General features: G+C 48.3%; 3 protein-coding genes across 4 annotated transcripts; 2 read left to right on the top strand and 1 right to left on the bottom strand.

Annotated features, from left to right (window-relative positions):
• The first annotated feature begins 2,614 nt into the window (after positions 1-2,614).
• On the top strand, positions 2,615-4,539 carry LOC125522695. Of its 2 annotated transcripts, none has more exons than XM_048687744.1 (7): positions 2,615-2,782; positions 2,877-3,117; positions 3,295-3,360; positions 3,457-3,539; positions 3,913-3,959; positions 4,088-4,166; positions 4,266-4,539. In XM_048687744.1, exons 1-7 carry the CDS (start codon positions 2,720-2,722, stop codon positions 4,353-4,355), a joined length of 669 nt encoding a protein of 222 aa, XP_048543701.1. In that variant the 5' UTR covers positions 2,615-2,719; the 3' UTR covers positions 4,356-4,539. The 2 variants fall into 2 exon arrangements, with proteins under 2 accessions (XP_048543701.1, XP_048543692.1); XM_048687735.1 differs by having other exon boundaries at positions 4,249-4,539.
• Positions 4,540-4,779: 240 nt separating this feature from the next.
• On the top strand, positions 4,780-7,964 carry LOC125522710 (basic leucine zipper 23-like). The gene has a single exon (XM_048687752.1). The coding sequence runs from the start codon at positions 6,959-6,961 to the stop codon at positions 7,640-7,642; it is 684 nt and encodes a 227-aa protein (XP_048543709.1). The 5' UTR covers positions 4,780-6,958; the 3' UTR covers positions 7,643-7,964.
• A 7,422-nt stretch (positions 7,965-15,386) lies between these two features.
• Positions 15,387-19,860, bottom strand: LOC125522684 (protein ABA AND ROS SENSITIVE 1-like). Its single transcript, XM_048687728.1, has 7 exons — positions 19,580-19,860; positions 18,963-19,062; positions 18,295-18,448; positions 16,983-17,433; positions 16,081-16,156; positions 15,949-15,995; positions 15,387-15,836 (listed from the first exon to the last, which is right to left on the bottom strand). Exons 1-7 carry the CDS (start codon positions 19,663-19,665, stop codon positions 15,650-15,652), a joined length of 1,101 nt encoding a protein of 366 aa, XP_048543685.1. The 5' UTR covers positions 19,666-19,860; the 3' UTR covers positions 15,387-15,649.
• Positions 19,861-27,637: the final 7,777 nt, after the last annotated feature.

The raw sequence follows: 27,637 nt of genomic DNA, 5'->3' as shown, positions 1-27,637 counted from the left end.
CCTCCCTTCTCGGGTTTCTTTGAGGCAATGATGGTGATCTATGGATTCCATCTTCTGGATTTCACGCCAAATGCAATGGCGTGTATGGCAATTTCTCTTCTAAATCATGAATGAGGGTTGATCTGTCCTTGGTCTTGACCACAATATCATCCATGTAAGATTCAATGTTTCTGTGCGAACTGCGACTCAAAACCAATCTGGACTGCCCTTGCAGAAGTGGATTCGGCGCTCTTCAACCCGAAAGGCATCCGTACGAAGCAGTATGTGCCACACGGGGTGATGAACGTGGTCTTCTCTTCATCTTCCTTGGACACAAAGATCTGATGGTATCCAGAGTACGCATCCCGAAAAGAGAGCAAGTCAGGGCCTCCCAATATCCGCCCCAGATATGGGCTGGATATGATGGGTGCCTGTTAGACGGGACGTATAGGGCCCATATGAGGGGTGCAGCTGGATCGAGTTTTTGTGACTGGTCACTAACCGGGTCTTCTGCTCAGACGTATAGGGAGTGTTTGGGGAGTCCAAGTGTAGATGCTCTAAGCAGTGGCTTGACTTGTTCAAGGGGAAGTAGAGAAGTGATTCCTTTGGACTTTGATGATACTTTTGTTGAGCTGTTTCATGATGTTAAATGAGTTGTTGAATTATTGCACTATGTCTCTTCATGTCACTTAATTAGGTTCACATCTATGTGCGAACTTGTGTCATGATGTTTGAAATGAAGTTCAAATCGTGTCATGAGTGTCATAATATTTGGAAGTTACCGTAGTTAACTCATACTATTTTGTTGATGAGTAGAACACATACTTATAGTTTTCGCAAAAAAACACATACTTATAGTTGAAACACTCTGAACATGACTGAACTCTTCTACCGACGATTTTTTGGCCGCCAGAGCTTACGTAAGAGGCTGGGAACCGGAGCAAGAGCATTGAACCATGGCAGGGCCGATGGCTCTCTAAGGCAGCCCAGACAGTGCTCATTAACTCGTCCCTCTCCAGCTTGCTCCTATTCATTATGAGCTTCTATAGCCTGCCTAAGACTCTGCACCATGAGATTGCCATAGTCTAAGGGCGCTTCTTCTGGGCTGGCGAGGGCGATAAGCAGAAGTACCACATGGTTCCGTGGTCGGAGATCTGTAAACCTCGCGATGGGCGGACTCGGGATCATGTCCTCCAAACGCATGAACATTGCTCTCCTGACTAGGTGGCTTTGGAGGATTGCGAACGAAGAGGGTGGCTTGTGGCTTCGCATCATCCAGCAGAAATACCTCCGTGGTCAGCCACTCGCCTTCTGCCAGCGGTTCGATGGCTCCCAGTTCTGGCAATCCATCATACAACTCCTCCCAATCCTCGGCATCGGGACCTCGATTGCGGTTGGATCTGGCACCGCCACACTGTTCTGGTTCGATAGATGGGATGGGGACACCCCTTCGCAGCTCGCTTCCCTGACCTGTTCTCCATCGCGGTAGATCCGCGAATTTCTGTCGCGGTGGCCCTTATTGACTTAATTAGGGCATCTCGCGTTCCGGAGACCATTTGGGCCGGTAGAGAATGCTACGTGGCAGGACCTGCTCGACTGCATTGCTTTGCACGAGCCGGATCCGAAGATAGAAGAGGACCGCACCAGGTGGCGGCTAGAGCCATCTGGGCAATTCTCCTCTAAATCTCTCTACCAGGCTATAGCCCCTTCGCCGGGTCCTGAGGCTCTCACCACCATCTTGGCAATCCGGCTCCCCTTAAAGATTAGGATCTTCTTATGGCAATGGATTCGCGACTGCCTTCCGCCCGGCAGAGGTCCTGAAACGCAACGGCCCTAGTGATGGGCGGTGCCCGCTCTGCGGGCCTGAAGAGGATACGAACCATATATTCTTCAACTGTGTGCCCGCGCAGTTCCTCTGGAGCTGTTTCCGCGAATTACTGGGTGGAAGCTGGGACCACAACAACTTTCCCGCTCTCTTCGCCGAACTTCAGGCGTTACCACCCGCGTCTCGTCACATTGGGTGGTTGACCATCGGTGTGCTAGCCTGGACGCTGTGGACTATTAGGAATAAGCTTGTGATTCAGCATGTCCCTCTTTGTCGCGCTACTAACGCTTTGTTCAAATGGTCTGGTTACTTGCAGCTTTGGCGGCCGCTTAGCCGCCCCAGGGAGATAGACGCCATCACCTCCATCATCACCCAGCTTCGCGCGATGGCTCTTCGGATGGCTCCTCCGCTTCCCCCACCACCACCAGAGCCGGATTAGATCTTCTCTACCTCGCCGCCACCACCGTTTATGTGTTGTGCGTGCTTCATTTCTGTGTTGGGCTTGTTGTGTTGTGCCCACAGCTGAACCTTGTGTATTGTTTGTGCGCGTATGTGTTGGACCTTGCCTGCGGTGGCGTTGTGTGTGTTGTTCGGATGGTACCATGTTGACTTTGTGCTTGGTGGTTTGTTTTATTTATAAAGCAGGACAAAAGCCTTTTTCAGTAACCGGAGCAAGAAGTAAAAGTTGAGAACATAGTCTAGTCAGTGAAACATTGAGTGGTTCCCATGAGATTTTTTGTGTCACGTCACAAAAAGATTTGTGCGGCAGCTGTTTACCAGGAAATGGAACACTGACGGAGACAACGGAGCAAAGAATGCCAAGTGGCGTGTTGAGCAAAGAATGCCAAGTGGCGTGTCGCTTGGAAGGCCGCACCCAACCGGATGTGATCATGCGACAATCCTTGTGAGCCGCTAATGGCGCCGAGCCTGACTGCCAGACCGTCCCCCCTTCCATCTCCTCGCCTCTCCTTCGCCAAGGTGATTATCGCTGAACCTCTAAGCAATCGCTGCCCATCTTTGCTTGATTCCCTCCTGGTTGTATCCTCTCCTCCCCCTCACCGTCTTCCTGCAGAACCATCGCCTCCTCCTCGGCGTCAGGTGCGGCTCCGGCTCGCCCGGAAGCGGCGATGACGACGCATCGCCGGTCGTCAGGGCGGCGGTCAGCGCCGTCACTGAGCTCATCAGGGCCCTCTCTCCCAAGAAGCCAAGGCAAGCTGTCGAAGCCGTCGACGCAGAGTCGGAGTCGCTTCGCAGCGTCGACGACGTGGTGGCTGTTCTTGAAGCCGACTACCGGCGTGCTTATTTCCTTACTGGTACGTGCTCTGCAGTATGGACACTGAATGATTTGCATTAGCATTTTTTTTCTTCTTTTCAATGCGTGTGACAGTCAAAGGAAACTGAAGCAAGTTAATTTGCACATTCAGAGCAATTGTCTTTTGATTTTTGTGGCATTTGAGTAGCCAATGTGCTCAATACTGTATCGATTTCAGGGAACTTCACTCTGGGCATATATGCTGAAGATTGCTTGTTTGAAGACCCGACGATAAAGTTCCGTGGTATGCAAAAAAATGCAAATAACACTAGAATAGTACCTAGATCGATGCACCCTTATCTGCCAAGAACTAACTTTCGTATACCATTGTACTCCGTAGGAAGGTCTAGATACGCCCAGAATCTGGATTTGTTAGTGCCCTTCTTCGACAGCCCTTCGCTCCAACTTGAAAACATAGACAAGGTAAGTATTTTTTTTGCCTTCCCATGCAGTTTCGCTTTGCCTAATTATATTGTACATTCTCCGTTTCTAAATATAAGAACAGAGGTAGTACCAGTTAATAAACTGCAAAAGGAATTGTGATGTACTCCCTCTGTAAACTAATATAAGAGTGTTTAGTGTCTAAACACTTATATTAGTTTACAGAGGGAGTATCAAATATGTGTCTCGTTTTTTAAGTACTTCTCATTTGTGCTAAACTATAAACATAAAACTATCTTCTTGTTTGGTTAATGTTGGCATTTGTGAAGTTTCTCATGGTATGTGGCTTACACCAAAGTTTGTTTAGCACGCGCTTTTTCACTACTCTCTGCACTCCTGAAAATCATGAATGCAGGGTTCGAGGGTCGACACAAAGTTTATCATAGCAACATGGACATTAAGGTGCCTCATCGACATCACATTATGATCCATCACGGAATACATTACTAGATATGTCTTTGTTCCTTCTGATCATGACCATTATTTTTTACCTTTGGCTTTTGAGGCTAATGTTTCTGCACTACTTTCAGGACGTATTTGAAGCTCCCGTGGAAGCCCCTCATCGCCATAAGAGGGAACACAACATACGATTTAGATGAAGAATATAAGGTAGTAATTAAGGGGGATAAAATAAACCATGTAAACTCATTTCATCCATCCCTTATTTCACACTATCATTCAGATTTCAAAGGTTGCACTACGTTTCAGGTCGTTAGGCACGCAGAGAGTTGGGACGTCTCTCCGCTGGAAGCGATTGGACAGTTATTCGTCTCGGCTCCAAAGCAAACGGGCAGCTGAGCTGGCAAGTGAACTTTGGAACAATTGATTATATCACAAAACCCACGGAAACCCACGACGAGCTTGTGTGCATAAGTAATTCTGCAGTTATCTCTACTATTAAAGGAGAGTTTGTAAGTCATTCGTCTCCCTCCCATGGCCCCACCAATTGAACGATCTTTCCACGATTCTCGGTTTCTTTTTACCAACCGCAACCCCACCGAGTTCGGCAAGTGATGATTCAATCACGTCTTCTTTCTTTCTTAGGATGCTCATGTGATCGAGTGCCATAAAAACAAATTTGTCATCAACCGAAAATTGTCTCCAGCAGCCCGTGGATTCACAACCATACATGGCAAATCTATCTATCTACACCACATCATACCTTTGGGAGGAAGGTTGGCCTGAACTAGGACATCTTGGCCATCCTGGTCCATGACCTCTCAAACCTTGAAGTCTATTTTATGAGCAGGAGATCAAGGATGCGGTGTTCGCTCTCTCCTCTTCCAATGCTCCAGGACCTGAGGATCGGAAACCCATTTGTGCATGGACTGCATCTTGCTGGATTTCCCTCTTCACGGACGATGTTGGTATTTTTGCCAACCCGAGCAAGGAAGAGCTCAATGCGATCTCCTCCATCCTTTTGGCCCTTGGTGATGTGAGCAGTCTGGTCACTAACCTATCAAAGTCTGAGATCTTCCCCATTTGTTGCCACGACATGGATCTACATGACATCCTCTCTGAATTCGCCGCCAAGATTGCTTCCTTCCCTAGAAGGTACCTGGGGTTGCCTATGCACTCTCGCCGCTTTTGCAATATCGATTATCAAGGCCTCATTGGGGTTACCCGATCAACAGGCCACGCGCACTTGTCGAGGCTGGGGAGGTGGGTAAGCTCAATGGAGTGCGCTAGCATGTGGCTCAAAGTGCGTGGGTGGTAACCATGGGCGACCAAGTGGGTGTTGGGCACCATGAGATGCGGGTGCGGACCTAGAGGTCGTCGGCTCAATCCCCATCCCCATGGATGCCCATGTGACTTTGAAATACTCACCTCCCTCAAGAGGTGTTCCTCCACGCCAACCAACTAAAATCCCACGAGCGCGCGATTCCTTGGTGCCCAGTACCACGCCAACAAAGTGATGAACCAGCGAGAGTTGGTCGGAGGAGTTGGGTAAAGAACATGAAATTTTTAGCTTTGGTCATTTTGCATAACTTTTAGAGACAAGTTAAACCCTAAACTTCTTTTTTTAACTAAAATGGTACACTTAAACCAATTAGTAGACTAAAGTGTGCAGTTTTTAAGTTAATGAACTAAAGTGTGCTTTTGTGTGAGTTTATGGAACGTGGAGTAACTAAGCATTTCACTCTTATTAGGGCTTGTATAATGTATGGTGTTTAGAGAAGGTGCTTAGAGAAACAGTCTCCTCTTAAAAATCAATGCTTATTTGTTGAGGATAGACACTTAATTAGACACTTATCCTGTCGAGATAAGCACCAATGCCTAAGATAATCGGCTTATTTTACTGAACATTATACAAGGCCGTGGAAGATTATGGAGAAAAGAGGGACAGAGTCAAGCGGACAACGATTTGCTTTGGTCATTTGCAGAAACCACCCCCATAGAAACAACTTTCATGGGTGCCATCCTTTACATACACACGTGTCCGACAAGAAATTACAGCAACGACCTTTTTTTTTACCAAAGCGGTACACTTAATAAACCAGTTAATAGACTATAAACTGTGTGATTTTTTAGTTCATGAACTGAATTGTTTATCCACCGTCAATTTAGTTCATCCACCGTTAGTTTATGGGCTAATAGGCATTTCACTGTTAGAGAGGGAGGAGGGACATATAGTCAAGCTGACAACGATTTCTAAAGCGCAAAAGGTCCAACTAGATGACACAAGCCCGGCCAAGTGGCGGCAGCTCGAAACAACAGCCAGCAGAAAAAATCAACGCAAAATCGCGTCTTTTCGCAAACGAAAACCTCCCAGCACCGGCAAGAACCAGGGGATCGTCCCTCCCCTCCCTCTCCCCCCACCCTCCTTTCCCACTCCAATCCAATCACGTCGCCCTCCATCTCCTCCGCCCCTCTTTCCAAGATTCTCCCCACCATCGCCAAAAAGATCGGCGGCGAGACGAGAGAGGGAAAGGCCGGCCGGCGAAAAGGGAAAGCCAAGCACCCTGCAAGGCGCAGCTCGGTGCCGTGAGCGGAGAGGAGAGGCCGGTCCGTCGATTGATCGATTCCGTTTCCATATCGCTCCCCGGACCCCGAGATGGGATTTTGATGCCGGATTCCTCCCGCTTTCTTTATCTCCAGTTTGGTTCTTCTTGCTATATCCCTCGTGGGGTTTCCAGCTTCCGCCTGAACTTTTCGTCGTTATAGAGGCTTCGCTTCTGCCGTCCTTCCGCCCCTTCAATCTCGCAGTCCAACCTCCGGCCGTTAGCTGTGTTCCTCCGATTCCAGAGCAGCTCGCCATTTTCGCCGGAGACTGCTGCTGCTGTCGTCCGACATACTCTGTTCTTGATTCCAATTTCTTTTCCGGGCCGGGCGACTCTGCTGTGCAACTTGCCCACTGACTGCACACAAAGTGATTGTTTCTTGGCATAATTCTGGCACAAATGGATGACGGGGTGGACCTCCCGAGCCAATTCCTCTTCCCGCACCCGGAGATGCCCGGCGCCTTCAGCGACCTCCTGGGCGACGCCGCCGCGACCTGCACCCACACGCACACCTGCAACCCTCCGGGCCCGTCGGCCGCCACGCACACGCACACCTGCCTGCACACCCACACCCACCAGCTCTTCGCCGCCGGCAGCGAGGACGACGACGCGGCGCGGCCCCGCCGGCCGCTGGGGAACCGGGAGGCCGTGCGCAAGTACCGGGAGAAGAAGAAGGCGCACGCCGCGTTCCTGGAGGAGGAGGTCAAGCAGCTGCGCGCCGCCAACCAGCAGCTCCAGCGCCGGCTGCAGGGCCACGCCACGCTTGAGGCCGAGGTGGCGCGGCTGAGGGGCCTCCTCTTCGACGTCCGGGCCAAGATCGACGCGGAGGCCGCCGGCGCGTTCCCGTTCCAGAAGCAGTGCAGCGTCGGCTCCGTGGCGTGCGCCGACCCGACCCTCTGCTTCAACAATGGCAACTCTGAGGTCGGTGGCGCCTGCTGGGAGGACAGCTCCGGGCCGGCGGCTGCGGATTACAGGTTCGATGAAGACGGCAATGGCAATGGCGGCGCGTCGCGGGAGATCGATGCTCCGGAACAACCGGTGCGTTCCATGGATGTCGTTGAGCTCTGCTGCTTCCCTAGCTGAATCTATGAATGTGATCAAGGATTGTTTCGGCAGTTGTTGCATGAGAGTTGTTTTACATTTTTGGTGAAAACACACTCTCATGGAATGAAAGGGCGATCAGTGAGTATAACTGATATGATGTTCTTATGTTTTGATACTATGCTTATACTCATATATAATAGCAATAGAAGGAGGTTACAGTTATACTCAGGAGGATGTGTTCTGGTACAAAATTGTAATGCCAATATACGCTTGATCTCTGAACCTCCGGTTTGGGTTCGTTAGTATTCAGGCAATCGGATGGGACCATGATACTGATAAAAAAATGCACCGTCTTCGGTTCTTTCTCGTTGTTCCATATCAATTTCTTAGTTAACTTTAGCATCGATCCAGAAAAGTTCTTCCACACATAACCTGATGATACAAGCCTCAAGCAAAACGGAGTGCTGTTTTTGTACATTGTCTGCTTTCGTATTTCCTGGTGCAGATAGAGATAATGATCTAACCAATGGGATTAAGAATGCTCGGTATAAGTATGGAAATGCGGGGCTTAATATTTTGTGGAGTATAATTCAAGAGGCGCACTTTTCAACCTCTCCTTTTCCTTTTTCTTGTTGGCAAATATAACAACGGAATAGCATCTGAATCTTTCTAGCTTCACTACATTTTTCTTTTTTGCGACGCCATTCAGAGACGCCATTATTTCTTTCCGACGGCGATGTAATGGATCATCTGGGAAAGGTGCCATTCAGGTTAGCATTCGGACAATCAGACGGGGCGGTGGTACTGATAAAATGCACTGCCTCTGGTTCATTTTCCCCTTTCTTTTTCTGAAAGAGAGCTCCCTGCATTTTTCCTGTGAACAAGAGCTGGTAGTGCTAATGATGCAGAAATGTTTGGCACTTGACATGGCTGTGATCAGTGCACTATATGCTTGCTGTTCACTACTACTCCCTCCATTCCTACGTATAAATCTTTTTAGAGATTTGAATATGAACTACATACGGATATTAGAATCTCTAATAAAACTTATATTTAAAAACGAAGGAAGTAGTAGCTTCTCATGTAACTTGAGCACCGCTTCCTGATACTTTGCAATGACACAAGGCTGTGTGCACCAATCGATGCCGTTAAGAACGTTCGGTGCATGACCACACGCAGAGGAGGCCGGGTTTGAAATTTTGTAGAGTAGGATTCAAGAGGCAAACTTTTGAACCAATTTTTTGGGGAGTGTAAGAATGGAATATTGACGATAAAGGGTTTTTCCCCGCCTTATATTATAAAACAAACACCCGATACATTCAGCTCGTTAGGGCCGCAGCACAGAAAAGCTCAAAAGAAAAACAAGAAGAAGAAAAAGAAATAAATGCCGACACCGGCAGATCAACGAAGAAAGGAAGACCGGCAACCGCTGCATCCTCCGAAGAAGTACCACCACGCTCCCAGTATCCCGAAGCGCCGTGCACCAAGAAACACCTTTAAAAAGGAATGCGACGATGCCGCCGCTGTTGCCCGAACAAGTTCTAGGGTTTCCCCGGTACGCGAGGAATAGTGGGGAAGGGATATACCCAATGCCCCTCAGGAAGGTCCGACGGCGCCCGTGGGCGTCATCGCATCGGTGCCGACAGGCCGACAGGGATTTCTCCCGATCCACAACCACCACCACCACCACTCCAGACACTTCGTAGTGCATCACCCACAGAGCCGCCCACCAGCATGTGCCACCACAGTTACCGAACCACCCTCGCTGTAACACCCTCGATGCGACTATAGCTCCCACGTGTCGAGGCACGACTTAGAGACATAATCGCATTGAAGGCATATGTCGCAAGTTAGGCAATCTTCACAACATCCCATGTAATAATAATAAAAGGGGAGATAACATAGTTGGCTTACACTCGCCATGTCAATCAAGTACATTAATAACATTACATCATCCATACACTCAAGGCCCGACTACGGCACCAAAATAAAAGAGAACCCAACATGCGACACGGTCCCGATCACCCCCAACTGGGCACCACTACTGATCATCGGGAAAGGAAACATAGTATCGTTGAGAGTCTTCGTCGAACTCCCACTTGAGCTCATACGCGTCTCCTGGAGCGGTATCATCAGGCCCTACATCTGGTGTAATAGTAATCTGTGAGCCACAGGGACTCAGCAATCTCGCACCCTCGCGATCAAGACTATTTAAGCTTATAGGTTTGGCAAGGTAAAATGTAAGTGGAGCTGCAGTAAGCGACTAGCAAGTGTGGTGGCTAACTTATTCGCAAAAGAGAGCGAGAAGAGGAGGCAAAGCATGAGCGGGAAGCTAGAGAACAACCTGCGCAAACATTACTCCAACACCGTGTCCACTTCCCGGACTCCGCCGAGAAGAGCCATCACGGTAACACACTCAGTTGGTTCATTTTAATTAATTAAGGTTCAAGTTATCTACAACCGGACATTAACAAATTCCCATCTGCCCATAACCGTGGGCACGGCTTTCGAAAGTTCAATCCCTGCAGGGGAGTCCCAACTTAGCCCATGACAAGCTCTCACGGTCAACGAATGAATAGACCTCCTCCCAAGACGTTCCGATCAGACTCGGTATCTCGGTAACTCAAGACACTTCGACAGGTTAAAACAAGACCAGCAACACCGCCCGAATGTGCCGACAAATCCCGATAGGAGCTGCACATATCTCTTTCTCAGGGCACACTCAGATGAGACATTCTACGAGTAAAACCAACCCTCAAGTTGCCCCGAGGTGGCCCCGCAGTCTACTTGGTCGGACCAACACTCAGAGGAGCACTGGCCCGGGGGGGTTAAAATAAGATGACCCTTGGGCTCCGGTAACCCAAGGGAAAAAGAGGCTAGGTGGCGAATAGTAAGACCAATGTTGGGCATTGCTGGAAAAGCTTTAATCAAGGCGAACTATCAAGGGGTTCTTATTATAACCCAACCGCGTAAAAAACGCAAAAATCCGGGAACATAACACCGATATGACGGAAACTAGGGCGGCAAGAGTGGAACAAAACACTAGGCGAGAGGCCGAGCCTTCCACCCTTTACCAAGTATACAAATGCATTAAGATAACATAGCAATATAATGATATCCCAACAAGTAAATAAAGGTTCCAACAAGGAACGGCCTCCAATCTTCACCTGCAACTAGCAACGCTATAAGAGGGGCTGAGCAAAGCGGTAACATAGCCAATCAACGGTTTGCTAGGACAATGGTGGGTTAGAGGTTTGACATGGCAATTTAGGAGGCTTGCAAGCAAGTGGTAGGCATCGTAGCAATGGCATAGCAAAAGAGCGAGCAAACTAGCATAGCAAAGATAGTAGTAATTTCGAGGGTATGATCATCTTGCCTGCACAGTTGTCAGAGTTGACTGGATTCTCAAAAGCAAACTCAACGGGCTCCTCGTTAGCGAACTCGTCTCCCGGCTCTACCCAACAAGACAAACAAGCAACAAGGATACAATCAACCACGTGCAAGACCAAGCAATATGATGAAATGATAATATGCTATGCGGGATGCGATGCGGGATACAAAAATGCAAGATATGACAGGAAATGCATGAACCTGGCCTCAACTTGGAATTCCAAGGGTGCCACTGGAAAGATGAGATGAAATCGCTTGAAAACGATATAAAGAACGCCGGAATCGGAGTTACGGTTTGGAAAAGGTAAGCGATTCAAAAATGACACCGGTCTGCGATTTACAGCAAGTAGGCATCTAAATGCAATGAGATGAACATGCTACAACACCCAAACATGACAACAAAATACATGGCAGGGATGCACACAAGATGCTTAACAAAAGTCTAGCACTGAGCTACGGCCAAATCATCCATTAACAGGTTCAAACAAGCATGGCAAAAACGCAAATGGTAAACAGATCTCAGACTTAGTGAAATTAACACTTGTCTGGAATTTCAGATCATATAGCCCTCTTCGGAGCAACAAAACAACATGCTACAGGACTTGAACATGACAAAGAAAGACATGGCATGGAGCTACTCAACAAGCTTAACAAAAGTCCCTTAGTGACCTTGAGCCAAAAGGGATCACAAAATATACTAACAAGCACACGAACATAGCAAAAATATAATCAGTTTTCAGACTTAGTGAAAACTAGGACATGCTGAAACATAACTCACGAAGGCATGTTTACGAGCTCGATGCACTCACTACGGTGCAAGTCATGGCAAGACAAGCATACATCCATCAAGAAGGCACAAAATACAAGCTAGACATGGCAAGAACAATAGCATAGCATGCACGGATCAACTACAATAACATCGGCAAAATCGCAAACAAGTTGACGATCTGCCCAGATTCACAACGAAGCAAAAGTAGAGCTTGATTGACTCATGCTAGGGTGCTCCATAATTGCAAACAAATACATGGATGGATAGAGCACTACAAGATTAACAAAACTCCCTTACTTATCATCCTCAAAAGAGGCACGAATCACTAGGAAACAATAAGAACATATGGCATCGTGAACTAAACAATCCCAGGACTTAGTGAAATCACTAAGTCCCTGAAAACAGAATTACCGGGTGCCTCACTTTGCAAGCTTGCACAAGTCACCACACACATCACAAAAATGCATGGGTGGCACCTCTGGAAAGATAACAAAATCCTTAACAAAACATATGTAGAACTCACGGGCATAGCATGCACACATTAATCATGGCAAAAATGACAAATGTCTAAGATGAACTAGCAGATCTGACAATTAACTCACGAAGCCCTCTTCTCACAGCATTTCGGGCATTAGGATGAACTCAAATGAAAATGATGCAATGGAATGAAATGATGTGCTCGTCGAGGCGAACATTTTGATATACTATATGTCCAAAACGGAGCTACGGATGCGGAGATATAGCCGGTCAAAGTTAGCACAAAAATTAGGGTTCGGAGGAGAAAAGTCAATCGTCAAATTTCAGATCTCAGATCTGCACGCTTCCCGAGGCTCGCCGGCGCACACTGTTCACTGGAGCACGGAAGTCGAGGTTCGTCGGAGAGGAAGAAGACCGAGGCGGCGCCGGGGAGGTCGGAGGAGGCCGGAGCGGCCGGACGGAGGAGGAGGCGGCGGCCGGCGCGGTGGCGCGCGGCGGCGGCGGCGGTGGTGGCCCGCGGCGGCGGCGCCCACCGGAGCTGAGGGAGGCGGCGGCGACCGAGGCGAGGAGGCGCGGGGGCGGCTCGGGCTCGCGGGGGCCCGATCTGGGCCTCCCGGGCCGCGGCGGCGGCGAGGTGGCGATGCCACGTGGCGGCGAGCCACTGGCTGCGGGCGGCGGCGGGCGTCGGGTCGGACACGTCCGGCGCGGCGGAGAGGGATTTAGGGTTTCGGGGAGAGGGAGAGATCCGAAATTTGGAATGGGGGGTGTATATATAGGCATAGGAGGAGATAGGAGAGTCCAAATGAGGTGCGGTTTTCGGCCACGCGATCGTGATCGAACGCTCTAGGGCATGGAGCAGAGTTTGGTGGGTTTTGGGCCAAATTGGAGGGGTGTTGGGCTGCAACCACACGAGGCCTTTTCGGTCCCTCGGTTAACCGTTGGAGTATCAAACGAAGTCCAAATGGTACGAAACTTGGCAGGCGGTCTACCGGTAGTAAACCAAGGCCGCTTGGCAAGTCTCGGTCCAATCCAGAAATGTTTAATCCCCACACACGAAAGAAAGGTAGAAATGGCCACCGGAGGAGAACGAAGCGCCGGAATGCAAATCGGACAACGGGGAAAATGCTCGAATGCATGAGACGAACACGTATGCAAATGCAATGCACATGATGACATGATATGAGATGCATGACAACGACAACAACACACGGAGACAAAACCCGAACCCGAGGAAATAAATATAACTTAACGCCGGAAACGGCAAGAGTTGGACTACAAATTGGGAAAGTTACATCCGGGGTGTTACACTCGCCATCTCTCTGGAGCTGCCAACACGAGGCCTGAAGAGGGAAAGGAGACAACGGCCACGAGGGCGGGCACTACTCGACCGGTGGGAGGGAACAGCCTCCATCGCAAGAGCGAAGCCGACCGGACGCGGCGACGAGGACTTGCTGGACCCTACGGCCTGGTCGGGCCCACGTGGGCCCGGACAGTCCCTGTCACCGCGCTGCAACACGCAAACCAACGAAGTACTCGTCGCCGCCTCGCCACTGCCACCAGGAAGCGACGCCGTCGAGCGCCGTGCCACCGGCCCGACCCAACCCAGATGGGGCCCAAACGGGCCAAGATCTGGGCTCGGCGGGCGCCGCCAGCCAACAGCGTCACCGTGTCACCCCACGACCAACGGCCGCGCCGCCGCATCGAGGGCCACCGTGGCATGCGGCATCACCGCCGCCTTGCCACACCACAGCCGGCCACCACCGCCCGAGCAGGGCGGTCAACGCGCGAGGAAGGACAGGCCCGCCGTCGCCAGCCGCACCACGCGAGCAAGGCCTGGCGGCGCCCTCCGGCGGCGGCGGGAGGAGGGAGGGCGATGGAGGCGCTGGACGAGGAACGAGGAGAAGCCCCCAGTCGCCTTGCTCGGGGAGGCGGCGCGGGGGAGGGAGGCAGGACGGGGGCGCGAGTGAGCGGTAGTCGGCCGCGGCGGGAGGGAAGGGCGGCCGGCGGCCGGCGGCGGCAGGAGGGAGTGGTGGGGAGGAACCCTAGCCCAGGAGCCATAAGAATGGAATAGAGAAGCGCATCTGACGCTTTCTAGCTTTATCAGTTATCGCACATTCTATTCCGTTCCGACCGCGACGCGGTGGATCATTTGGGAGAGGCGCCATCCAGGGTTTACTCTGTCCGAGCAAGTTGGCCATGGCAGATCCCTGACCGACTCCCAGCCAAGCACAGGGAATGTACTTTGATCCGACGTTTTGCCCTGTCACAAGTCCACATGTACCCTTTTGAAAAAGCAAGGATGCATCGCCGTCAATCAGGGTTTGAACCTGGTATGCACTGTTGCAATGCCAAGTCCATCAACAGCTGCACCACCATCTAAAGCAGCATTTGCCATTTATTTTTCCCTGAAAGCGAAGTCTGAATTGAGCTGAACACTTGTTCTTTCACATTATTAAGCTAATGTAATGATATGCATTCATCATTGACAGCTCCGGAAGCTGCAGGCTGGTCATTGGCCAGCCACTCCCTTTCATCTCGACAAGTATATTGATATTTGCTATTGTCGCGAGTCCTCTTGTTCTCAATTGCAACTCAGATTTCATTCTCAATTGCAACTCAGATTTCATTCGTGCACGCTACATGATTAAACATAAAAGATGCCCCATGCCGTTTTCAGCTCCATCCGTGGGTTGTTATGTTAATCTTTCGCTGGCGGGGGGTCTATGGATTATCTAGGCAGTTGGCAATCCTGACGTTGTTTTGCGCGAACTGCGCACGTCTCCGCTGATGGGGACGGTATTTTTCTTAAGCTACATCTCACCACAATGAGGTGAAGGCGCGTGAAATTTCATTGGCAACCTTTGGAATGCCACTGTGAGACTAACTTGGCAGAGCAATCAACTTCTAATAGAGATCTTGTAAATCTCCACATTCCAAATTAGGCTTCAAAAAGTTGGTTGAGCACAAGGAAATCATTTGCTCACATGTAATTTGAGGCAAACTTTTGGCATGGATCAACACTGGCCGCACGCATCAACATCACACGAGGACTATCACAGACGGGTCCCTGTCCAAGGTATAGGGGTTGAACGAAAGGTTACAATGTCTATTTCTCAGACAAAGAAATAAAAGGGTTACAAAGTCCCAAAAACATATAATAGTTCTTGGTTGTTTTACTCATTTCCTTGGGAAAATAATAATTCGCTACAATCAGGCAGAGGGAATTTGTCAGTACTTAAGACTAGGGACTATTCACATTAATGAGTAACCATCACAGGTCTCGTCGCGTTAGTTCAAAAGTCGCTTGTGCGTTTTCAAAGTAAAAGGACAGGAACGGAGAAAGACCTCTCTTCATGCAAAATCTGGAGAACCGACTTCTTGTTCACGGTAGCGAGCAATCTCTATCTACATCATTTCATATACTGCGCTCTCCAGTCAACAGCAAAATCTGTGCCGTCTTCTTCGTCGTCGCTCGATGAGTCGCTGGCGCTGGAATCCGTGTCCATGCCGATGGGTTTGCTGTTCGCCTTAGCAGTCCGTGCGGCTTTTGACTCGGTGAGCTGTTTCTTCAGCATATCTACTCGCTGCCTGTACTCCCTGTGCACAGATAAATAATGCATGATGAGTTGACGACAGAAAATAAAAAAGAAAATCTTCACTTTGCTAAGCATGGGTATATGAACAGAACAATATGTAGAAAGGAACATACTCTTGCTCTAAGGTCAAGTACTCTTCCCTCTCAGCAGCAGCATCAATCTACAAGGCACGCGCACAAAATTCGCTAATATCAGCAGTGCACAACAATACGTGCAAGGTAATAATGTAGAGAGGTTAACCTAACCTCCTCTTCTTCGAGGCGGTCATCAACTTCCTGGAGGTCTTCCTGAATTTCCTTTTCAAATTCTTTGTATGCATCGCTGCGCAGAAGTTTAACATGTTTCAGATGAGAATATCAGTCACAGAAAAATTCAAGTCGAACTGAATACAGATCTTACGTAAAGATCCAAAGAAGCAACTTTTATTACAAACATAAGAGGAAAAAATGCATGGAAACAACAGAGGAAATGCAGAATTGCACAGACAAGACAACGCAAAAAACTAAGCATAAAAGCATTGTTTTTAGCAAAATGGCAGGAGTCCTACCCATCCATCCATTTAAAAACAGAAGAGTTTATGGTACAGAAGCTTTCCAACAGCAAGCACAAGAGCAGAAAACAATGATTATTGACCCTTCCAGACTCTACAGTTTTGTAACTTGACAGCACCTGTGCAAAAATGCAACATGGTTGTAGAAGTAACATGGCTTATTTAGGACCTCATTATTCTGTAACAGTAGAGTGAAGCTAGCTAAGGTCATAAAAGGCTCCTTACACATCCAAACAAAGGCCTATAAGGGTATGTTTGGATGGTGGCCAATACTCATGCTACCAATTTTTTAGTCCTGACCAAAAATTTGGCTTTGGTTTGATTGGTTACCATTGTTTTGGCATGTCAATGTCTCTTTGTCTAATCTAGTTCATTTTTCTTGCCAATGTCGGCCGTCTCATTGGCAACCAAAAGCTCAACCAAAATTTTGGCTAGCCAAATATTTGGTAGGGCTAGCTTGGACTAGAACCATACCTTAAATCCTAACAAAACTTCATTAAGTCAGATTAATTATTGTGGAAACAACAGGACTGCAAGAATAGCAATTCTTTTATGGAGAGGCAATACACTTGCAAGATCTTAGTGAAGAAACCTTACTTGATGTCAACTTTTGGAGGTTGAATACCGCGTGCGCGGAGATCCGCATCTTTGTTATCGAAGAATCCTTCGGGCAGAGCTTTTACTTGAGCAGTTTCCACATTATTCGCCGCTTGAGACGATGCACTGGTTTCACTGGACTGTGTGTTACTGCTATCGAAGAAGCCATCTGGGACACCTTTCACCTGCACGGGATTGGGGTTGGTGGTATTGCCCGAAGTCCTATTGGGCTCCTTTGGAGCTGGAGCAGGAGTTGGAACTTCATCTTCATCTTCTTCTGCATAATCAAAAAAATTCCCTGGAAGAATTCCTTTCACGTCGGTACTGCTTTTATTCCCTTTATTGGGTGCTTGGTCCATCCTGACAGATGGTTTATTTGCACTTGCTTCTTTGGTTGCTGGTTGAGCATTAGCCACTTGATGACGTACAGACCTTCCCTCAGAACCAGTACCTACCCATCAAAGTTGTTATATTAAGGACTCAAGTCAACAAGACCTTCAGGTACATCACGACTGCTAAATGCACATTTTAGCTGCCACTACAACATAATACTGCTAGCAGGAATCTTCACAGAAAATACATAAAATGTTCACTATAGATGGAAGCTCTAGTGCTCTACAGAAAATAGAACAATATTGATAGTACTTACTATCCAGAAATTAGGATGTGTTCATGCAGCTTTACTAGTTCTAACATCATTCTTGCTTAAATGATACCCCCTCTGTCCCAAAATAAGTGTCTTAACTTCAGTACAACTTTGTACTAAAGTTAGTTGAAAGTTGGCGTCGCTTACTTTGGGACGGAGGGAGTGGCAATTTTGTAAGAAAAACGGTTATTAGGTATAGCCAGGAGGAATGTAAACTGTCATGTATGAAGGCTTTGACTGGATGGCCTCCATAGGCAAGCTTTTCCTTGCTCGTATGATAAAGGTTGCAATGCAAAGTGAGGGTTTTTTAGCACAAAAGCATACCTTGCTAAGCAAGGTTAGGTGGGTAATTGCTTGGTCTAGCAGGAACCAAATGTGCTCTATTATTACTGCTCTATACAACATGCTATCTGACTATCTTGGTGAGAATACAATCAATGGTAAGCATAACAGACAACCAGTGGCAGGCCAAAACAAGAAATTAGATGTGAGCAATTCCTTAGCCATGATACTGATAATTTACCTAGACTAACCAAACAAAGGAAGATGACACAGAGCAGAATACAATCAAACAAATGAAGTATAGACAAGGCTAACCAAGTTCAGTTTACACTATGAATCTTTAGCTTGTGGGGAGGAGGGAGGGGGGCGTTTTGGCATTCTCACCATCACTTTGCCTTTTCGTTCCCTGATTGTCAAAAAAATTGGCAGGCATCGGAGAGGATTTTGCTTTCTGAGGCTCAGCTGGTCGTTCATGACTGACATTATTGCCACGAGGAGCTGCAGCTGGTGTAACTTTAGCGGCTGCAGCGGCTTTTGCCTGGACCATAAATCGGAAAAAAATTAACACAGCTCACAAAGAATGTACACAGACACCTTCGCAGCAAATATACTCCAGTCAGATGGCTACAATACATAAATGAGATGAATCTTTTCATCAGGAAAAAAGCATGCAGCTTAACAGTAAGTAGCAAAACTATACTTGAAATGAACAGAAAAAAAATGAAACACCATGGTTATCAGCAAACCACGAAAAATGAGTTATTATTGATACCCAACATGTTTCTTCACCAGAGCTTTTCTATCAATAAACTGCATTGAAGTAAACCTTAGTGGTTGTCCAATTTGCTATGGGGTCATATATTCATATCAAGAATAACTACCAAACAACATGACAGCATACCCAGTAAAGCTGGAGACTGAGTGCTAACACTTTGAATTTCCATATGAAAACAGACCTAGACCGGCATAGAAATCCCCACATTCACGTTTCTGTCGTACATACAGTTCTCCTTATTCAGTAAACACTAACATGGCTTTATTACTCTGCTTACCTCATGATGTTTCCGTGAAACCTGGTGCGCAGGCCAAAGTGCTTCGGATTTCAACGTAACGTTGCAGACCCTACAGATGGGCTGATCATATTCATTATACCTGCAGAAGACAATGCAACCGGCTATTAGATACTGCTATTGCTTGATTATCATACAGATGAGCTGATCACACTCAACTGGTTCAAAATTCAAGTCACCCGGATTTAGCTAAGCAAATAAGCAATGGATAAGGGGGGTAATGAAAGGGAGCCAGAGTAACATACGACTTTACAAGGTTCGAATGCACAGAGAATTTGGCAGGAAACTGTAAGTCGGTACTTCCATGAAATCAAATTAGAACACTACAATGTTCCACCCTCTACTCGAGAGCAGGCACAGTAGCGAACCCGGTTTCACAGTGCGCACAACAGCACCAAACACCCAGTAATTTCAGGCCTACGCACCGAACCCCTGACGCCTGCGCCGGCCGCCCGCCCCCATCTTGCTAGCTAGGGTTACATCAGGCGAACGCGCGCCCCGGCCCAAACCATCACGGCCGTGGAAACCGAGTAGGCGGAAGGGATCCGGGCTCCCGAGGCAGCACTCTAGCAGGGAGGCGGGAGGGGAAGGGAGGGGACCTGACGAGCGAGGGGTCGATGCGCTTCTCCTGCTTCTCCTTGGCCTCGCGGAGCTTGGCGCGGAACAGGGCCTTCCTCTGATCCATGCGCGCCGCCGGAGGGGTAGGACCGGGAATCCAGGCGCCGAGGCTGTGGCGGTTTCGCCTCGCCTCTCTTCCTTCTAGAACCTTCTTAGCTCTCGCGACGGGGGGCGGCGTCGGACGTCGAGGTCCAGCGAGAGAGAGAGACGACGAGTCAGCACGGCGTCTGCTCGGATGGCAAATGGGCCCGAGGGGCCGAACTTGTGAGCCGCACAAGTGGGTAAAGCGACTGGCCACTGAGCGACGGACGGGCAGGCCGAGCGGACCGCAGAAAGGCCGGGGAGTTGGGCCTGCACAACTGGCTGGACAAGTTCCACGAAAAAATCTGGACGGCGCCATCCGGGAAATAAACTTGAGGTCGCTCTAAAAAAATCTTAGAGATCAACATCTGGCCATCTTGTTTGAAGCTTTGTTTCCAAGGTCATTGCCCGGTTAGCCTCTGCGACATTGTGCACAAGCTTGTTTCCAAGGTCATTGCCAATAGGTGAAAGTTCATCATGCGGGAGATCATATCAAATAATCAAAGTGCATTCTTATCGGTGAGGCTTATCTCAGATAACATCGTGCTCGCTTACGAGATGCCCCGTCCTAAAACAAAAGAGCTCGAGTGGTGCGCGTTTCGCAGCCCTCACGTTTGACCTAAGCAAAGCTTACGAGTCACGACTACGTCAAGTGGAGTTTGTTTGTTTTTTTGAAGAGGATTTTGTTGCGGTTAGGGTTCCAAAGTAACATTAGTGAGATTGACCTCCAAATGCATTAGATGTGTGACACATAAGTTCAAAGTGTACACACCATACACGGAGACGGTGGTCTCATGCCAGGGTCTTGGTCAAGGGGATCCAATATCCTCGTACATGTTTCTATTGTGTGCGGGGAGAGGTTATGTGCGTTACTTCATCGGGTGGAGGTTGCAGGACGATTGCGTGGGACTCAGATCACGCCTATGGCCCCTATAATAACCCACCTCATGTTCGCGATGATTCACTCCTCTTATTTGAAGCTACAAAAATGGGGCAGCAGAGATCAATGAAATTTTACCAATAAATGAGTAGGTTCTGGGCAAGTGGCAAATCGAGATAAATCGTCCATTCTTTTGAGCGGGAACATACCGAATGATAACAAGCAGTCTACGGGTGCTCGCTTTACAGCAGGAAAATTTAGAAGGAAAGTATTTGGGGCTCAAAATGTATGTTGGGAGTTCAAAGAACAATGTTTTGGAATACCATAAGGAACTGTTATGGGCTCGGATACAAGGGTGGATTGAACGTTTTCTCTCGATGAAAGGAAGAAGCTTCTTAAGGCCGTTGCACAAGCAATTCCCACCTACGTGATGGGATGTTTTGACCTCACAAAGAGTCTGTGTGAAGAGCCTGGTAACATGATTTGTGGTTATTGATGGTCGCAACAGGGTAAGGAGCATAAAATGCATTGAATATGGTGGGAGAAGATGAAAACTTGCAAAATCAGAGGCGGTTTTGGGCTCAAGGACTTGCACTCTTTCAGCTCTTGTGATGCTACCGAGGTAGGCCCGACGTCTGTTGCAAACTCTAGAATTCTTATGTGGAAGTGTCTTGCAAGCCAAGGTAAATGTTTTCTGGATGGTACCATTCTGGGAGCTACACCCACAATTGGTATGAAGTACTCCCTCCGTCCGGAAATACTTTATTGACATATAATGTGTTGTCTAGTCTTTTCCATCAGATCGGTCTTTTGGTTGCATTGGTTAGAGCATGCACTTCTAACATGGTATCTATCGCAAGTCGATCCTAAACCCTAGCCGCCGCCCTCGGGGCGGTCGGCCTCCATGACCGCCGCCGGGGGCCGCGCCGCCCGTACCTAGGGTTCGTCCGCCGGCCGTGTTGGCCGGCTGCCCTAGAGAGTCTTTTTCCCGAGCCCTTGCTTTGGGTTTTTTCGCTCTCTCGCCGGTCGTTTTGATCGGCGTTTTTCTTTTTGGTTTTCCGATCTAATCTTGATCGGTTTGCGTCGCCCGCCGCCATCGTCGACCCCCGTGCGCCTCTACTCCGACCCCGGCGCGACCAGCCGGCCTCTCCTCCAACCCAGCGGCCACGCACGCCGAGGCGGCCCGTCCAGGTCAGCCGCCGTCCGCGCGTCGGTCCGCCCGTTGCCCTGCGTCGGCCGTCACCACCCTGCTCCGATCGGGACACCTGCATCGCCCCGACCCGGTGGCCTCGCGCCATGCGGCGGCCAATCATAGCCGTCGCTCGCACGTCGGCCCGTCCATCGATCCACATCACCCGCCTCCGCCGCGTCTGCACGGCGGCCCGGCGATCTACCTCGCCGGCATCGTCCTCGGCTGCGTCGGGACGGCTGCGTAGGCTGCCTCAACTCGGGCGTCGTTGCTCCGTTGGTCGCTCGGGCCTCGTTGTCCGGGTGCCGGCATTGCTTTGGCAGCCCGGGTGCTGGTGCTGACAAGCTCGTCCGCACGACGTCCCACGCCGGCCGTCGTCGCCGGCTTCATCTCGGACTCCGCCGCCACCATGCCTCCACCGAGCAGCGTCCCCGACCTCGCGCGCGATCGGCTTGATCACCCGCTCGCCGCCGCGATCCGCCTCATCTACGCTGATACGTCTCCAACGTATCTATAATTTTTTATTGCTCCATGCTATATTATCTACTGTTTTGGACATTATTAGGCTTTATTATCCACTTTTATATTATTTTTGGGACTAGCCTATTAACCGGAGGCCCAGCCCAGAATTGCTATTTTTTCCTGTTTTAGGGTTTCGAAGAAAAGGAATATCAAACGGAGTCTAAACGGAATGAAACCTTCGGGAACGTGATTTTCTCAACGAACAAGACCCAGGAGACTTGGACCCTACGTCAAGACACAAAAGAGGAGGCCACGAGGTAGGGGCGCGCCTACCCCCCAGGTGCGCCCTCCATCCTCGTGGGCCCCCTGTTGCTCCACCGACGTACTCCTCCCTCCTATATATACCTACGTACCCCAAATGATCAAATACGGAGCCAAAACCCTAATTCCACCGCCACAACTTTCTGTATCCACGTGATCCCATCTTGGGGCCTGTTTCGGAGCTCCGCCGGAGGGGGCATCGATCACGGAGGGCTTGTACATCAACACCATAGCCCCTCCGATGATGTGTGAGTAGTTCACCTCAGACCTACGGGTCCATAGTTAGTAGCTAGATGGCTTCTTCTCTCTTTTTGGATATCAATACAATGTTCTCCCCCTCTCTTGTGGAGATCTATTCAATGTAATCTTCTTTTTGCGGTGTGTTTGTTGAGACCGATGAATTATGGGTTTATGATCAAGTCTATCTATGAACTGATTTCTTTTATGTATGATTGGTTATCTTTGCAAGTCTCTTTGAATTATCAGTTTGGTTTGGCCTACTAGATTGATCTTTCTTGCAATGGGAGAAGTGCTTAGCTTTGGGTTCTGAAAGTGCTAGTGATCGACTAGAGGGGGGGTGAATAGGCGATTTTTATGAAAGTCTTCAAAACATGTAAGTTTCGAAGACAAACGATAGAAATAAACCTATTACCATGCAGCGGAAGGTAGACTACAGTAGGCAAACCATAGTCAAGTATTCAATGAAATGAAAGCACAATGACTAATAGCAGCTAGGCAGTAAGGATCAGGTAGGAAGATATTGTGAAGCCGATCAGAACAAGTAATCACTCAGTGAAGCCAAATGGTGTTGCAATCGTACAATGACTTCACAAGGACCAACAATAAGTAAAGGGAAGGGAAGGACGAAACCAGTGACTCGTTGAAGACAATGATTTGTTGGGCCAGTTCCAGTTGCTGTGACAACTGTATGTCTGGTTAGGGAGGCTAAGATTCAACTCAGAAGACCTCGTCTTCACCTTATTCCCCTTGAGCTAAGGACACCCAGTCCTTGCCCAATCACTCTGGTAAGTCTTCAAGATAGACTTCCAAACCTTCACAGACTTCGTTCACCGGCGATCCACAATGACTCTTGGATGCTCAGAACGCGATGCCTAACCGACTAGAGGATTCACAATCCTCAAGTGTAATAAGTCTTCAGATCACACAGACAAGAAGACTTAAGTGATGCCTAACACTCTTTGGCTCTGGGTGTTTAGGGCTTTATCCTCTCAAGGAATTTTCTCTCAAAGGCTTCGAGGTAGGTTGCTCTCAAACGACAAAAGCCGTACTCTAACTCCAACTCTGCTTGCCAGTCATGTGATTTGTACACCCACTATCAATAATCCATTCTGAAGCAGCTGGTGTCGTACCCTACAGTGCAGTTAGGGGGATAGGCTTCACGAAGAGAATTGTGAAGCAAAAACATTTGACGAACCAGTGGATTATTAAAACTTAGATCGAGATTAGGACTGATAGGGAAAGTAGCAAGCGATTCAGGAACAAAGTACATAATAAGACCATTTGGGCATTTGATCTTGCGCCCTACAAGATATTTAAGGTCCCCAGCAATAGTGTCAGACGATTTTGGTTTTCGGCTGGAGACCTTTCCCTGCAAAAGAGAGTTAAGCTTTCTTAGCCACCCACATCTTCAAGGGTGGCTTCGAAGCAATGAGTCTAAGTGCAGCATCTGAGAACTTTGGCTTTGGAGCCCTAGCAAAAAGTCTTGTAGGTGGACAATAGTACTCATAAGAATAAGCAGAATAGTTCTTGGTCTTATGAACATGGCGATTTGATGAAACGCGCTTATATTCACAGGTCTGAGTATGGTTTCCCTGCAAAACATTTGTGTTAGTGCGACTCAGGTGAGTCCTCTGTCTGTATGAAGCCTTTGGACCGTATGAAGCCTGTGGTCTGGGGTTTGTCTTCTTCACTTGTGGTGTCATGATGACATTCACATGAAGATTCTCCAAACACCTTTTCGGCACCCAGATCTTCTTCATAGGAGGTCCATTCCTGCGGTTAGTACCAATATACCTGGCAAACACTTCACCATTCTGATTCTTAAACAGTTTATAGTTTGCATCAAAGGATTCATCAATAACAATGGGATTAGCACAAGTGAAGCCAGATAGAGTGGATGGATCCGCTGAAGGTTCCTTTGCAGCAACCCATGTGGTTTTGAGGTACTGCTCAGGTTTCCAGTAAGAGCCATCAGCATTCATTTTCCTTTCGAACCCAACACCCTCTTTCCTAGGGTTTCGGTTCAGGATCTGCCTTTTGAGGACATCACATAGTGTCTGATGCCCTTTGAGACTTTTGTACATCCCTGTTTCAAGCAGTGTCTTCAACCATCAGCAATAGAAGTGGTATCCTCAGCAGAGGGGTTAGTTACCACATCAATAGTTGAAGATATTGCAACAGTAGCAGCAGTAGAACATTTAGCAACAGAAGTAGCGTTATCACGCTCAATGCATTTAAGACATGATGGTTTAAATCCTTCCTGAGCTGAACTGATCTGTTTGGCGCAAAGTGACTCATTTTCCTTTTGAAGATCTTCATGAGCCGCCCTCAATTTCTCAAGATCTTGCTTCCTTTGAAGATAATCATAGGAAAGCCTTTCATGAGTTGTTGAGAGCGTTTCATGACGACTTTCAAGTTCCTCATACTTAACGTGAAGATTTTTTATGTCTTCAATTAAGGACTGAGATCGAGTCATTTCAGCGTCTAACAGATCATCGCTTTTGTCTAACAGTTTTTGAATGTGTTCCATAGCTTTCTGTTGTTCAGTCGCAATTTTAGCAAGTGTTTTGTAGCTGGGTTTGGAACCACAATCAGAGTCATCGTCACTAGATGTTTGATAGTGAGTAGTGCGTGTGTTTACCTTGGCACTGTGTGCCATGAAGCAGTAGGAAGGAGCGGAGTAGTCCTTGTCATTTGCATCGGTGTCGGTGATGAAGTCATTGTCTTCAGTGTTGAAGATGGACTTGGCAACGTATGTTGTAGCCAGACTCGCAACGCCAGAATCGGACTCCTCCTCAGACTCCACCTCCGCCTCCTCAGAAGCAGACTCCTCCTCAGAATCCATTTCCTTGCCAACAAACGCACGTGCCTTGCTAGATGATCTCCTTTTGTGTGATGAAGACCTTGAGGAAGACTTGGAAGAAGACTTTGAGTATTTCTTCTTCTTCTTCTTGTCGTCAGAGTCATACTCCTTGCTCTTCTTCTTCTTCTTCTTCTTCTTCTTCTTGTTCTCATTGTCCCACTGTGGACACTCAGAGATGTAGTGGCCAGGTTTCTTGCACTTGTGACATGTTCTTTTCTTGTAGTCATGAGCAGAAGCTTCATAATTCCTTGAGCTTGATCGTGAAGACTTTCTGAAGCCTTTCTTCTTGGTGAATTTTTGGAACTTCTTCACAAGCATAGCAAACTCCTTTCCAATGTCTTCAGGATCATCAGAACTGCTGTCAGATTCTTCTTCAGATGAGGAGACAGCTTTTGCCTTCAAGGCATGAGTTCGCCCATAGTTGGGACCGTAGATGTCTCTTTTCTCAGAAAGCTGAAATTCGTGTGTGTTGAGCCTCTCAAGTATGTCAGACGGATCGAGTGTCTTGAAATCAGGGCGTTCTTGAATCATCAGGGCTAGGGTGTCAAACGAACTGTCAAGTGATCTCAGGAGTGTCTTGACGACTTCATGCTTGGTGATCTCAGTGGCGCCGAGGGCTTGAAGCTCATTTGTGATGCCAGTGAGTCGATCAAACGTGAGCTGGACATTCTCATTGTCATTTCTCTTGAAGCGGTTGAAGAGGTTGCGAAGGACACTGATTCTCTGATCTCTCTGGGTTGAGACGCCTTCGTTGACCTTGGAGAGCTAGTCCCAGACTAGCTTAGATGTTTCCAAAGCACTCACACGGCCATACTGTCCTTTGGTCAGATGGCCACAGATGATATTCTTGGCAGTAGAGTCCAGTTGAACGAACTTCTTGACATCAGCATCAGTGACACCTTCTCCAGCCTTGGGAATGACGTTCTTGACGACATACCATAGGTCGACATCAATGGCTTCGAGATGCATGCGCATCTTATTCTTCCAGTAGGGATATTCAGTTCCATTGAAAACGGGGCACGCAGCGGAGACTTTAATTATCCCTGCAGTCGGCATAGCTAAAACTCCCGGTGGTTAAACCGAATCACACAGAACAAGGGAGTACCTTGCTCTGGTACCAATTGAAAGTGCTAGTGATTGACTAGAGGGGGGGTGAATAGGCGATTTTTATGAAAGTCTTCAAAACATGTAAGTTTCGAAGACAAACGATAGAAATAAACCTATTACCATGCAGCGGAAGGTAGACTACACTAGGCAAACCATAGTCAAGTATTCAATGAAGTGAAAGCATAATGACTAATAGCAGCTAGGCAGTAAGGATCAAGTAGGAAGATATTGTGAAGCCGATCAGAACAAGTAATCACTCAGTGAAGCCAAATGGTGTTGCAATCGTACAATGACTTCACAAGGACCAACAGTGAGTAAAGGGAAGGGAAGGACGAAACCAGTGACTCGTTGAAGACAATGATTTGTTGGACCAGTTCCAGTTGCTGTGACAACTGTACGTCTGGTTAGGGAGGCTGAGATTCAACTCAGAAGACCTCGTCTTCACCTTATTCCCCTTGAGCTAAGGACACCCAGTCCTCGTCCAATCACTCTAGTCTTCAAGGTAGACTTCCAAACCTTCACAAACTTCGTTCACCGGCGATCCACAATGACTCTTGGATGCTCAGAACGCGACGCCTAACCGGCTAGAGGATTCACAGTCCTCAAGTGTAATAAGTCTTCAGATCACACAGACAAGAAGACTTAAGTGATGCCTGACACTCTTTGGCTCTGGGTGTTTAGGGCTTTATCCTCTCAAGGAATTCTCTCTTAAAGGCTTCGAGGTGGGTTGCTCTCAAACGACAAAAGCCGTACTCTACTCTGAGCAGCCAACCGTTTATGGTTGTAGGGGGTGGGCTATTTATAGCCACTAAGCAACCCGACCTGATTTGTCCGAAATGACCCTGGGTCACTAAGGAACTGACACGTGTTCCAACGGTCAGATTTCAAACATACAC

Source organism: Triticum urartu, chromosome 1 (assembly GCF_003073215.2).
Source record: "Triticum urartu cultivar G1812 chromosome 1, Tu2.1, whole genome shotgun sequence".
NCBI lineage: Eukaryota > Viridiplantae > Streptophyta > Magnoliopsida > Poales > Poaceae > Triticum > Triticum urartu.
The sequence above is the reverse complement of the archived record's forward strand: the minus strand, read 5'-3'. Positions and strand labels throughout refer to the sequence as shown.